Genomic DNA, 13135 nt, shown 5'->3' on the forward strand with positions numbered 1-13135 from the left:
TCATCTTCTGTGTTGCCAGGTCGTGTGAAACATTTTAAGAGCTGAAATATTATAGACACTTACAAATCAAGATAGGATAACCTTAATTAACTACTTTTTCATATTTATAACTGCTGACCTGCTGGGAGTGTTAGAAACTGTGAGACCCATGAGCACAATAAAGGAATAATAAGCAACACAGAAAACTGTTTTTCTTTTTAAATTACAACTTAAACCTGAGCTATAAACCCGAAGTAAATAGTTTGATTGATGCTTCACCTATTAACCTGCTTTAAAAGGTGTCTAATTAGATAATAGTGCTACATTTTAGTAGTATGCACTAGGGGTGTTTTATAACTTTATGTAGTATAACATATCTTAAGCTACATTTTTGTGAGTGGTAGTAAAACGCAGCACCTACCTGATCATTATATTGATCTCGATTGGACATCACCAGGAAGCCCCCGTCATCCAGAATGACACAGTCTACGTACTGGAGAGAGAGAGAGGAATGAACTGGCGTTGCACTCCCCCCATGATTCGTATCTATAAATAACTGCTGAATTATGAAGCATGAAAATATTCAATTAAAGCTCTTACCACATCGTCTCTCTGACAGCCGCAGATCTCATCATTGCACTGGAAAACACAGTGGAGCGAGCAGAGTGATGAAAGCCACAGTCTGGATCGTGTGTGTGTCCGTGCACACATGTGTGTGTCGTGCGGACAGAAAAATACTCACATTCATCCTCTGCGTCGTGTTGATGAATCTGGCCATCCAGTCACTTTTGTCCAACATCACGCCGACCACTGGGATAAAACACAAAAGCCAGACATCCTACATCATGTTGGACCTCTACGTCAACTTTACTCTCTGAACTTCGAAAACGCAAACTTGGCCACGGATCAGAGGAGACGAGACAACCTGATGTGTGGTTTGTGTGTGTTTGTGTGCATGTGTCAAGGGGAGGGGGAAAATAGACAAACGAGGAGTAGCAGACTTTGAATAAGAGCTGGAGAGTGTGTCAGAAACAACAGAGGCATGAATAGGTTTAAAGCTATAGGGTTGCAAATGTATGTGTGTGTTTATGTGTTAATGTCATAGAGAGCGATTCAATATGAGAAATTATGCGTATAAATGTGTAAATACACTCCCCTCAGTCTCTCTGTGTGTGTGTGTGTGTGTATGTGTGTGTGTCCTCACCAGCTGGTTTCACTGTGATTTCATCAATTTGGAGGTTTACTGCTCTGCTCACCAGGACCGAGTCGTCGCTCGCTGCAAGAAGATGGACAACAGAATCACTGTGTGTACTGTATGTTCAAATACATAAATGAAAACACACACAAATACACATACTCCACATGGTGGCCGTTACTCACTGTTCTCTTTTTGGGGGTAGGGCGTAGGAGTGAAGATGTACACATCATTGTCTAAACTGCGCTTATAGAAACTCGACTCGTACGTCTCTGCTTTTTCTTTCCAGTACATCCCGGCACTGTGAAGGCATTCACACAAAACAACACACACATGGACACAAACGCACAATTTAGCAATTGTCTGAGAACCCAAACCATGTCTTAGATACATTTAGCAACTATAGACCCATTCCTAATCACCATGTTTTTTCATGTATGATAATGGCAAATGCCCCTAACTGACTGATCATATGTCCACCATTGGTCAGTCAAAAAATGTCATGTGACTGATTTGGAGTTCCTCACTGGTCATTTTCAAACTGATTTGACAATCTGTTTTTATATGTGGGACATTTACAGTCCTCGGTTTTACCAACTTAGTGCATTTGTTGCTTGATTTAAAGACTTCAAACAAGATGAGGTATAAACCTTGTGGACTGTAGCAGCTGATGGATGAAATGGAATTCAAAAGATCTGGTTCATTAAAAACCATCTCAACCATCTAAGATGTGTTTTTCTTGTCTGACCACATCACTTTTTCTTATCAGGAAAATCCCAAACATTATCTACTCCCTCCCATGCACCTAAATCAACCCACACACAGACACAAACCTTTTGGGGAAGACCCGAGTGATTCCTCCATCAGTGGCAACAAATCTGGCGATGACACCGAACCTGACAAGCAGAGAAGATGAAGCTTTAAAACCACAAATCACAACCACATTTGTGCTGGAAAAAATATAATTGTGCTCGACTTACTGCATCTCGGTCTGTTTCCAAATCTTGATCAGATCCGAGGTGATGCCGGCATCTAGGAGCAATCTGTTCACCAGCTCCACGTTACCTACACAACAAAAACAACAAAGTTCAGCTTCAATCTTTGAGTAGCATTGAAGCGTTTGAATGCTCGATCCTCGATCAGTCAGACATCAGCTCTCCAGAGTGTCTCATCTTAGCAAAAAAAAAAAAAAGATGTTGTAAATTTGTTGTAGCCAGAAAGCTGCGACGGCAATGTGCCAGAAAATGTAATTCAACAGAGAACCAAACAATAATGTAATAATGTGAGAAAAATGAGAGAAGGAAGGAAAAGAAAAAGGAAACATTTACATCACATTTCAGGCATCCATAATGAATGTCAAATCGAGTTTCAAATGGGAATAAACTTCACTTGATATATTGCTACATGTTGAAGCCTGTGGAAGGTCCAAATGCAAGCAAACGCAACAAAACAAACAAAACAGAATCCAACTGAGAGAGAAACCTTTTTTTTCTTCCACTTTTTAAAAAGAAGAAAAGACTGTGAAGAAAAAGGTTATATCTCAAAATGTCCTGTGAAACAAAACAGAAACAGACTCGGTCCAATAATGAAACTGACGCAACCAAACCGACTTCCAATGAAATATGTATTTAATTTCGAAAAAGATTAAACAAACGTGTCTGATGCTGGCAAGGTGCGAGGTGTAGGTGCCGGGTTGATATAGGTGTAACAAATTATTTTCTGAGACATCCGACAAGACCACATGACAAACATAACAGGCGATAAAAGCCGTTCGCCCATTTTTTGGGCCGTGTCCGTCCCTTTGAACCCTCCGACGACCCGCTTCAGTCCATTAACGTTGAGGCTCGTCGATACGCCCCCACCACCTCCTCCAACCTTTATGACACACCACACACATCAGAGAAAACAGCTGGTGTAACACTTTATTTCTCCCACCCCACCCCACCCCACCTTCCCTCCGTGTCCAGTGGTTTTCATTAGGGATCCTTTATTGAAGGCAGCCCAGGAATTCCTAATGTACTTCAACTTCTTCGCCACTGCAGTGGCTTAACCAAGTAAAGCGTGTAATGATACTCGAGCTGCCAATAGTCCACATGGACCGTACTCCTCTCCCTCTCTCTCCCTTTCTCTCCCTCGACGCTCCCTATGGACTCCATTAAACTAGCAGGTAATAATGGTGAAAGAAATATTTCAATTGGGTGAAAAGTTTTATTGGCGTGATCATGTGGAGATGTTTGAAGTGAAGTTCTTCAATGCAACGCATCAAATTATACTGCGGGACAAAATAAAGGATTCTTTTATGAATATCTGGGGACCTTTTGTTTTACTCAACAGGCAACAAAAACTGAGCGATGCATATCAATGAGTGTATGCAAGAAATGGCAAGGATGTTAATGCGTTGGTCAGATGTTTGGGAGAAGGTCAACTGGGCCCTGATTTGTGTTTTATTGCTCCGCTCGCGCTCTTGGCTTGACGTGTCCTGCTCTTTCTCACAAACACACAGTAATTGGATGAGGTCGAGCGGCTGTAGGTGGGGTGTGGAAGGAATATTACTGGTGAATATTGTGTGTGTGTGTGTGTGTGCGGGCGCGCCTGTGTCGCATCTAAGCCGACGCACCTCACACATGTGCACTTAGGCGTGTGATGGTCAGGCTTTTAGAGTTAGCATCAAATGGGTAACACGAACTCAGGGGTTCCACATTACAAAGCTTTGCCTGGTCATGCACAGCAAACCATCCAGCCAGACCTGGGTTTCACTGGAAAGAGAGACCTCTGGGGGGAATGGGTTTCGGTTGGCGCTCCTCCATTAAAATGTTCAATGCACACCTCGATGCCAGGCCAGATGTCTGAGATTCATTCACATATTCATACTACAGCAAACACCGAGAGGCTCAGCAGCTCTTTGACATGTAAATAGGAGTCTGTAGTGAGAGTGAGGTCCAAGTGCTGCACAGTACATGCAGATCCAGTGTAAAAGCTTTGAATCTTTAATGAAAATGTCACAGCTGATGGCACCAGGAGTGTTTAAGATGGAAAGAGGTAAGTTACTGTAGATACTCACACATGGGGTTGTTAGGAGTCTTTGTGTCGATGTAAGCGTTGAACTCCATGAGGAACTCGGTGTTGTTTTTATTCTTGTCAGGTGTCTTCAAGTCCTTACAGTACTCCCTATGGGAAACAAAAGTCATTCATAGTGAGCTAATGTAAGAAGAATAAAAATGCTATTCAGTCATGTTAAAAAAAATCAGTAATTGAAATTTAATAAACTAAATGTCATCTTACCTCGGTGCAATAAACGTATAGCCGTATTCATCAAACTTGTCCGCAAGCAGGCTTTCAGAAACTAATGAAAAGGTACAAAGTATTATGAGTTTCCCATTTTAGATCAAGATTAATTAATATCAAGCTTAAAGAATCAATTTACACAGATGAAACTGAGCTCCTTTGAATAGAGTGCTAACACCTGTTGAATATTTAACAGTGCACCAGTAAAAGAGAAATCCTACAGGGACCAAAAACTGAAATGAGATTTCATGTCTAGCCAGGAATGAAAAAAAAGAAATGAAAATCAGCATCATAGCTCCATATAATTAGCATTTCTACGCTTTCCTTTTAAAAACAATAAAACGATATTCAGTTAATATGCAGAGGAGCTTTGTAAAGTGAGTGGCTGGTACTTTAAGACAAAATAGGGAAATTAAAAACCAAACTCATAAAAACGGACTAACTGAAGCTTAAGACAGTTTTACACTGTACAGATATAGAGCTCGGCCTTGCACAAATCAGGTATAAATAAGAAGGACCAGAATAGACTTGGCCAGACATGCCGGGTAAAAATGACCGACAAGGCTCAAAAAACAGGAGGGAGATGAAAGTAAAAGGAATAAAAAAAATACTTGCCATTTTTCCCTGGAGTGGAAAAAAATCCCGGCAGAGAGAAAGTGAGCGAACAAGAGAATCAGCCCCCGGGGAGGTTAAAGACGAGAGGGAAAAGAAAGGGAAAAAAAGACAGGGTAAAACCACAGGGGTCAAAGGAGACACAATATTTTATTCACAGAGCGAGTCCTGAATAGAAATATTGCATTCCAAACAAAAGGTTTTAGGCCTTTGGATGTAAATGGAGACAGTGCTGATGGAGAGGCTTAAAAATGTGGTCACGAGTGTTTAAAGTGATGATTTAGAAGTTTTCTTAGCATTAATATTAGCATTCTTTCGGTGATACAGTAAATCCGAGGACTTACTGCTCCTCATTGATGTATTCGCATCAGAATATGAACTGAGGAAAAATTAACCGCAGCTCATAACCTTTACGTTCCTTTGACATTCTCCAAAGCGCACTGTGTCGACACTTGATTATACAGTGCGGCAGATTTTCTCATGACGACATGGGCTACTCCTTGTCCTCTTTGGTGTTCACGATTGGGAGATAATTGCCCCCATGTGGTTTTCCTTTGATATTCGGTCACCGCTTGCTAATCCAACAAAGTATCTAGTAATGATGGATAGCAGGGAGATTTTTTAGGGGGGAGTGACGACTGCATATATTTCCTCCAGCCTTGCACGCTTTTTCACACTGACGATGACATTCCTGCCAGTTCTGTGAATATTTTGAGTCAGTAAAATATCCACGAAACGCAGCTCAAATTCGCCCAAAGTGTGAATTGGATTTCAGCACGAATCAATCTCGCACACACAGAAACGTGCGAGACGAGAAGTGGTGACGACTTAACAAATGCATGACAAGTAGAGAGGGGAATTGGGACATGATACGTTTCCAAATTGACATTTATATTCGCTGTCTGAAAGAGCATAAAACAGACATGAGTCAAGCTTCAGTTTCAGATAAAAACCGCAAGAGCTTAACAATGTCCTGTGAAGAGTTTGGCTTGGACTGCCACAAACAAGATGAAGATGATGACAAAGCACACAGAAGGACGAGCAGAGGAGATGAAAGTTAGTGTCCTAATAGGGAGCCTGTCTTTCATTAGGAGTTATTTAACCAAGTTGTAAAACTCAAAGTGAGTGGATAACAAAGAAAAGCACCGACTCATGTTTTGGGTGCAGACCTACAGCTCTCCTTTATGGCTTCACCTTTAAATAATGCAAACATCCTGTTCTCTGTTGTTTCTGCTACACTGGGTTCGAGCCAAAACCACATCTGAGGGCCACTGGAACAGGTGGGGGTTAAATACATACATGCGCACACACAGACACACACGCACACACGCGCGCCGTCTGCAACGTGCTGTGTGGGCACGCATCGCATGCGAAGCGCTGCCTCTGGGAGCAGATGCGAGTTTGATTCAGAGAAACACAATCGTCATTATTTATTAGAGAACAACAGATAGTGAGAATGAATGAGTGTTTATGAGTCCATCACCACATTTGATGCACAAAAGTTAGAAGTGAGGTTACATCCAAAGTCTGGTGGTAGTGGTGGTGGTGATGATGTGAGAGTGAGAACAGGACATGGGTTAAGAGGTAAAGCACAGGAGGAGAATACTTGCCCAAAAATGCTGCAGGGGGTCCAACACAGCAGGATTGGTCAGGAGTTGAGGAGGGAAACAGGAGGAGGAGGAAACAGGGAGTTGGAAAAGAGAGCACGGAAGGAAAGAAGGTTGCTTAATTCAACTCAAAGTTGAAGTAAGGAGCCAGACGAGGATACACGGGGTGTTTCAGGTAATTTAGGGTGAGTTTGTGTGTGTGTATGTGGACACAAGATTGTTACGTTGTGGATTCCAGCTTAAAGTTGAAGTTTTATTAATAAAGTGTGGTTATGGTTACGATTCGAGTGAATTTCCTGGGAAACACATGTAAATCAAGACAATGTGCTCCAGAGGAGACAAACACACTGAAACGTCAAGATGATTTTCTACAGATTCACATGTTTTAACTGAGTAATCACTGAGTGTGACGCTTCACTGCTTTAACTACATTCACACAGTATTTTCACAGGCGCATGTTGAGTTTTAGATTGAACACCTATCGTTCAACTAATTTCACTCGCAGGGATTTGGCACATGCTGAAGATTCATTCTACATTTTGATACATTTAGTAAATTAAGTCATTAACTGTGTTTAATGATGTTCTTTTAATGTTTGGATCCAGATGTGAAACAAAAAAACACAGTTGTAGGAACAACTGTGAGAGCACAAGCGGACCGAGTTTTCTTCCTGCTCGCAACTGCACTTAATGAAACTCTGCTAGAAAAAAAAAAAGAAAGGTGGTGAAATGTTCACTGTGATGGATTACCATGGTCGAGAAAACTTCAAGCTGCTGCCAACTGATTTTTACAGCTCTGTGATATAAAGAGCAGTCGATTCCTGCCTGTATGGTAGACAGAGTAGTCCGGAAAAAAAAGAACCATGTGCTTCAAAAAGTGGTTGTTATTCATGTCAAGTCAATGGAAATCTATAAATATGTGTTCATTAAATGGATTAATTAGCTGAATAGCCTGGTTTCAGCTACAGAGAGCAGACAGACGGACAGACCTTAAGCAGGGATGGCTCCATCCTAACACACACTATAAAACTGTCCTTTGAGTAACACTATGAGTCAATGACATCTTTTACTAGTGGGAACAGTCAGAACTCAAAAGAGACATGAGACGACGGCGCTGCACATATGGAGCGTCTGATCCAATGTATCCATTCACTAGGCCTGAGCATGGACACACACACACACACACACACACACACACACACACTTGTGGACAAACACATTCGTACAAATACACACACTCACAGGGTGAGGCACTGAGCTCTAAATGAATTGATGAGTACTGTATGTGTGAAAGGCGACACTGGAGCCGCTCGTCCCGCTGTCTGGCGACAAAAAACTTTGAAACGGTACCACAACTGAGGGTGTGTGTGTACGTGTTACCATAGCGATCAAGAGGCGAGGGCATGCAGCGGTGGTGTGGATGTACAGTATGTGTGTGTGTGTGTGTGTATGTGTGTGTGTGTGGGTGGGGGGGTGCTGTGAATGATGGATAGGAACCATAAGCTGAGGCACAAGCATTTCTCAGCCTTACATGGAGAACAGTGACTGGACAACGTTAGAGTCGCTTTCCACCCGGTGCTATTTATCTAAAGACTGTAGAGGTGGCACAAGAGGCTCAACTGATTTAAGGTGGAACTTACATTTTGCTTGAGTGATCGTGTCACCGATTGTGGCCCTGATGTAGTGCATACTGTACTCAGGAAGGACCAGGCCCAGGCTGAGAGAGGAGAGACAAACACACACACATGAACACGTCATTGCAAAATATCAAAACAGTGTAATTTTTCACCTTCTGTTCTACATCTATTTTGTTTTTCCAATAACTTCTGTGAATCTGTATTTCTTTGTTTTGTCACATTCTTTCACAAAATACGCATTGCATTGTCTGAGTCTGAGTAACTGTGTGCACACAATCTTGCTCAACCAAAAACACAAAAACACCTAACCAGATTATAGCAACTTCCTGACCCCTGAAAATTGTTTTATGAGATTATGATGACATTTTTTTAGAGTCTGCCAACACGAAGCATCTGGAGCTCCTCAATTTCTGGATGTAATTTGGTTTAAAAAAAGGACTTATTCAAATACAATGGAATATCACTTTGTGGCACGTATACCTGTAATCCGTCCCCTTCACTGGTCCATACGTATACAACCTCTGACCCTGGTCCATGTAGCGCTTTGAAGAAAGGAAGGCGGTTTGGTCAGTAAACACAATCGTTTATCAGCAGATTCACTTATTACCGACATAAACTATGAAACTGTGCAATCAAAAAAAAAAAACATTATAATAATTACCTCATCTTGGGATTTCACCAGTGTATTTATTGTGTGACTTCCTTTTTCTCCGTCAATCATTTTTGTGCGCATCTGTTGACCGTTTAGAAAGAAAAAAAAAAGTTAAGAATAACCAAATTTGTTATTATGAGAAATTGCACTGCTACTGAGTCTGATTTGAGCTCATGAAATCATACAAGTTGGGGTCATTCATTTTTTCTACCTCCACTTTGATCTCATTCTCTATCTCTGCATCCAGGAAGTCCAGCGTTACAGGTTCATTAAACTTGGCCGTCTACGTGGAAACGCAAGCAATTAGTCAGTCTTACAATTAATCATTTGAGTACAAAGGGGAAAAAGTAAGCAATGAACAGCAGTTACTCATCTTCTCTTTTCAAAAACAGACTGACATTTTGTAGCCTTGAAGAGGAAACAAATTATAGACCAAACTGTTAACTCTTGACTTTTTAATGTTGTGATCATCTGTGACCAATGTGTGTGCGATTCACAAGAAGAGTGCATATCTAAAAGGTCAATGGGAAACACATTGGGATGTTTCGACAAACATCCTGAAGCCATGTGATCAAATTATTCATAAAAAAAAGAAAGAAAGAAGACAGGAACTGAAATGTCAGCCAAGTGATACAAACTGTCATGTTTAAAATGTCATGTGTGATCAAAGCGTGTTGTGTAACATGTAACAGTGGGTTGCTGACAGGTTTGACTGATGCTAATGTGACCCTAATGGGTTTTTAGAAAAATAACTGACCACATTCGTTCACTGAAAATAGGAAACATCCAAATCCAACATAGGAACAGTCCCTGTAAACAAAAAAAGAAGTAATGTTCGGTTGTTTCTTTATCAATCGGCGACAGATTCGGCCTACCAGAGGCTGGAGGTTAGGATGAAGCAGCACATATCCGTTAGGGTCAATGGCAAAGTAGTAACCATTTGGTCCAAACTACAAGAAAAAGAAAGAAAAGAAGGAGATATCTGTGAAAGCAGGGAACAAAATATGACATCTACTGTATCTTCTGTACAGTGTTACTTGTGCTGTGTGTGAGCTCTTACAGTAAACCGAGGTGTGAGTCTCTTGATATCTTCCAGGGAGACATCAACAGCCATGACTCCCAGGATGAGCTGGTTTTGGGATTTCTGAGAGAAAACAATAAGAAAAGGAAAAAAAAAAGACAGACAGACGGACAGACAGAGAGAGTCACTGTTAGACCTGTGTATGAGTCTTGTTGTTCTTTCTGGATGAGTCAAGTCCCTCTGTGCACTCTGAATGATTTCAAGGAAATGGAGTGCAACAGAAATCTGGTCAGTCTCATTCCCAAAAGCCTTACAGGCCGCCATGACTCACTGACAAGGCATTTCCAGCCTTGTGTTCAGTCGTATTGGAGGTAAACCCTGAAACCTGCGAGGTAGACATGTAAACTCATCTTGAAGCACTTAGCTACTGGATCATTTGTCTCTCTGATGTGCAGGTTTGATCTCATTTTGATTCCTGCTGCAAGACATCCTAGATTCTCTTCCTGTGGAGGCACGTGGGAGAGCTTCGAGGGGCCTCAGCGTCAACAGAGGATATAAGGAAGAGCCACAAGAAAAGCAGAGGATAAAAGTAAAGGATGGGATGGGATGATAATTGAGAGTATTCATGTTGTATGTTTGTTTTTTTTGGTCTGGCCCACATTATGGAGTGTCACGAAACTGCAGACTCTCATGGGGTCAAAGTGTAAGCCACAGTCAATTTAGTCAGTAAAGTCAGCTGTAAAAAGATGGATGTGAGGGAAGACAGAATGAAAGAATGAATCAAGCAATTTAAAAATGGAAACGTAAAAGAAAAAGGTGGGATTTACATTGACTCGCTTTCTCCCAACCTTTGAGCCTGTGCTGGTTTTGTTGAAGACGGGCAGAGTTCCAGTGATCACCAGGTCGAGCTCCTGGAAGATCAAACACAAAACAAATTGTAAATACATTAAGTATTTAAGCAGTTCACTCGTGTCGGATTCATTTCTCATGGCCTAAATTCACAGAGGACTTACTGCACTCGCTCTGCATTCACTGTGAGTATAACTGCGAGCTATACGGCTTAGAAATAAGAAGTTACCCTGAACAAAAGGCAGATGCATTTCTGGTGCTGAGGAGGTCAGTACAGTCACAACAGTTGACAGCGTCTTATCAGCAAACTGATGGCAATATCCAAACCATTTGGCTCAGTTTACCAGTCTGCTTTCTTATCTACACTCTCGCCTAAAAGTTAATCTTGACAGAAGCTTAAGCGCCACTTTAAAAAAAATGGCTCCATGTAGCCTGTTTGAAATGACGGTAATCTGTCCTTTCACAAACACAGGGTTGTAGCAGGGTTGAAGTTGAGTTTACCAGGATGGCCAACAGCAAATGTTTGGCACGACTGGACGAGACTTATCTGAAATTCTTCATCTGACAAAAAACAGATTTCATTCCCTAAATGTGAATACATATCCCACATTCACAGTTTTAAACCCCCCACATCTGTCTCACGGTTCTTCATGTCTTCGCTTAAACTTATGGGAAACGCATGCGACATACCAGTGCATCCAGGTAGACATTGGTCCACTGCACCTGCTTGGCCCTTTTGTCTGCCTTAACCATAGGCCTGCCCAAAACATCCAGGTACTCCTGCAGTAAAAAAAAAACACCCAAAAAACAAAGGAGACCAGTTTTATTTCTCAACTTGCACAGCAGCCATTCAACCACAAGAGGGCGTAATATACATCTGGTTGAGTGAGCCACAGTAGCAGGGATACACAGTTTAAATCAATGTGTGTACAAGAGTGAATGTGTTTACCTGGGTGTTGAGCCTAATGGCGCCTATGGATGGGATCTCATAGTAATAACCTGAGACAGAGAAATAAGTCATCATCTGATTACAACATGTTTAGCAACAATACTCACATTTATCCAATACCCTAATGTCCAAAAGCTAAAAATATGCTTTCTTGGTAAGAATAACCGGATTTGCCAATAATGGAATTGCACTGATAAGCAAACACTGCTGGCAAACAATTTAAAACAATAATTTCTTTACATTTCAATCATAGTAATCAATTATTTTTTTAACCTCATCCTAGAAAAACAAAACAAAACACACATACACATATATTCACATCAGATTTATGAATGAAGACGATGTGTCATAAGATCAGTGGAGCTCTGATGCACCCTCATACCTTTATTTGCACAGGCCATCCACTGTATTGGTCCCTTGTCGTAGTTGTGTTGACCGACTGAAAATGTGAAGATGCGAACCTGAAAGAGGGGGAAATTAAATGTAGAAATCAATGACTGAATATGATGAAAAACAAAAAGCTTTTGCATTCTTCTATGTGAATATTGTGTGTCGTCTGTCCTACCGTTTGTTTTGGGTTGTATTTTTCAAAGATCTCCTCCGCCCTTTCCTCTCCTCCGTCAGTGAAGAGCATGATGATCTTGTTACAGTTTGCCCTCGACACATTCGTCTGTGGGATACGAAGGCAAATTTGAAAAAAATCTGTTGAACCACGAAAAATGAAAGACAGATCCAGGGCCGAGGAAGTTGCAAAACGGAGAAATATGAGCAGGAGAAGCATGGGAAAAAAAACTGCACTGTCCAAAACAACCAGAAGAGGTCGACACATACTCACTCTTCCAGGGGGACACAACTGGGACTGAGTTGTCAGTATGTCCAATGTCCCATCATTTTTTAAAATAATTGAATAAAATGATAAATTAGATAAACAGAAGCGTTAAGTGGATTTAAGTTAAGAGGTGTCACACTGCATATTTTAGGGGGCACTGCTGGGTAAGATAATTAAATGCAACAGACTGAGAGCGACGTCCTCTACATCACTACACCTACACACATCCACACACCCTCCTACATCCCTTATGTTAGCCAGACAGATATATTCCAGCACGCTCTCCCACGCTGACACCTTACCTGTGAGAGCTGGTCAAAGGCCAGCTCGAAGCCGCCTTTGTAGTTGGTGATACCCTTCGCAAGGATGTTCTTAACGGCGTCCTTGAGAATCCTCTTGTTGCGCACGTTGGCCTGAACCAGGTTCTGAAAGCACGCTGCATGTGTGGCCTTTTCATTGAACTGGAGGGGAAGAGGGAAGGAGGGATGATGGGAAGTGGTGGGAAGGCACTTGCACATATT

At 41.5% G+C, this 13135-nt stretch overlaps 1 protein-coding gene across 2 annotated transcripts in view; it reads right to left on the reverse strand.

Annotated features, from left to right (window-relative positions):
- The window catches only part of LOC146962573 (voltage-dependent calcium channel subunit alpha-2/delta-1-like), an 83038-nt gene that overhangs the window by 12139 nt on the left and 57764 nt on the right, over positions 1-13135 (reverse strand). The window contains exons 11-31 of one of the 2 annotated variants that reach the window (XM_085769767.1): positions 12917-13075; positions 12351-12455; positions 12168-12246; positions 11786-11835; positions 11527-11616; positions 10836-10898; positions 10027-10110; positions 9842-9916; positions 9178-9249; positions 8976-9047; positions 8795-8856; positions 8318-8394; positions 4457-4517; positions 4236-4342; positions 2155-2239; positions 2008-2070; positions 1360-1475; positions 1184-1255; positions 722-789; positions 580-618; positions 401-472 (exon numbers count right to left, since the gene is read on the reverse strand). In XM_085769767.1, coding sequence (XP_085625893.1) covers positions 401-472; positions 580-618; positions 722-789; positions 1184-1255; positions 1360-1475; positions 2008-2070; positions 2155-2239; positions 4236-4342; positions 4457-4517; positions 8318-8394; positions 8795-8856; positions 8976-9047; positions 9178-9249; positions 9842-9916; positions 10027-10110; positions 10836-10898; positions 11527-11616; positions 11786-11835; positions 12168-12246; positions 12351-12455; positions 12917-13075 — 1671 coding nt within the window. Of the gene's footprint in view, positions 1-400; positions 473-579; positions 619-721; positions 790-1183; positions 1256-1359; positions 1476-2007; positions 2071-2154; positions 2240-4235; positions 4343-4456; positions 4518-8317; positions 8395-8794; positions 8857-8975; positions 9048-9177; positions 9250-9841; positions 9917-10026; positions 10111-10814; positions 10899-11526; positions 11617-11785; positions 11836-12167; positions 12247-12350; positions 12456-12916; positions 13076-13135 lie in introns of both variants that reach the window. The other variant, XM_085769766.1, reaches the window with a different exon arrangement.

This window comes from Trachurus japonicus, chromosome 23, assembly GCF_045865225.1.
Source record: "Trachurus japonicus isolate A0001 chromosome 23, Traja_1.0".
Lineage (NCBI taxonomy): Eukaryota > Metazoa > Chordata > Actinopteri > Carangiformes > Carangidae > Trachurus > Trachurus japonicus.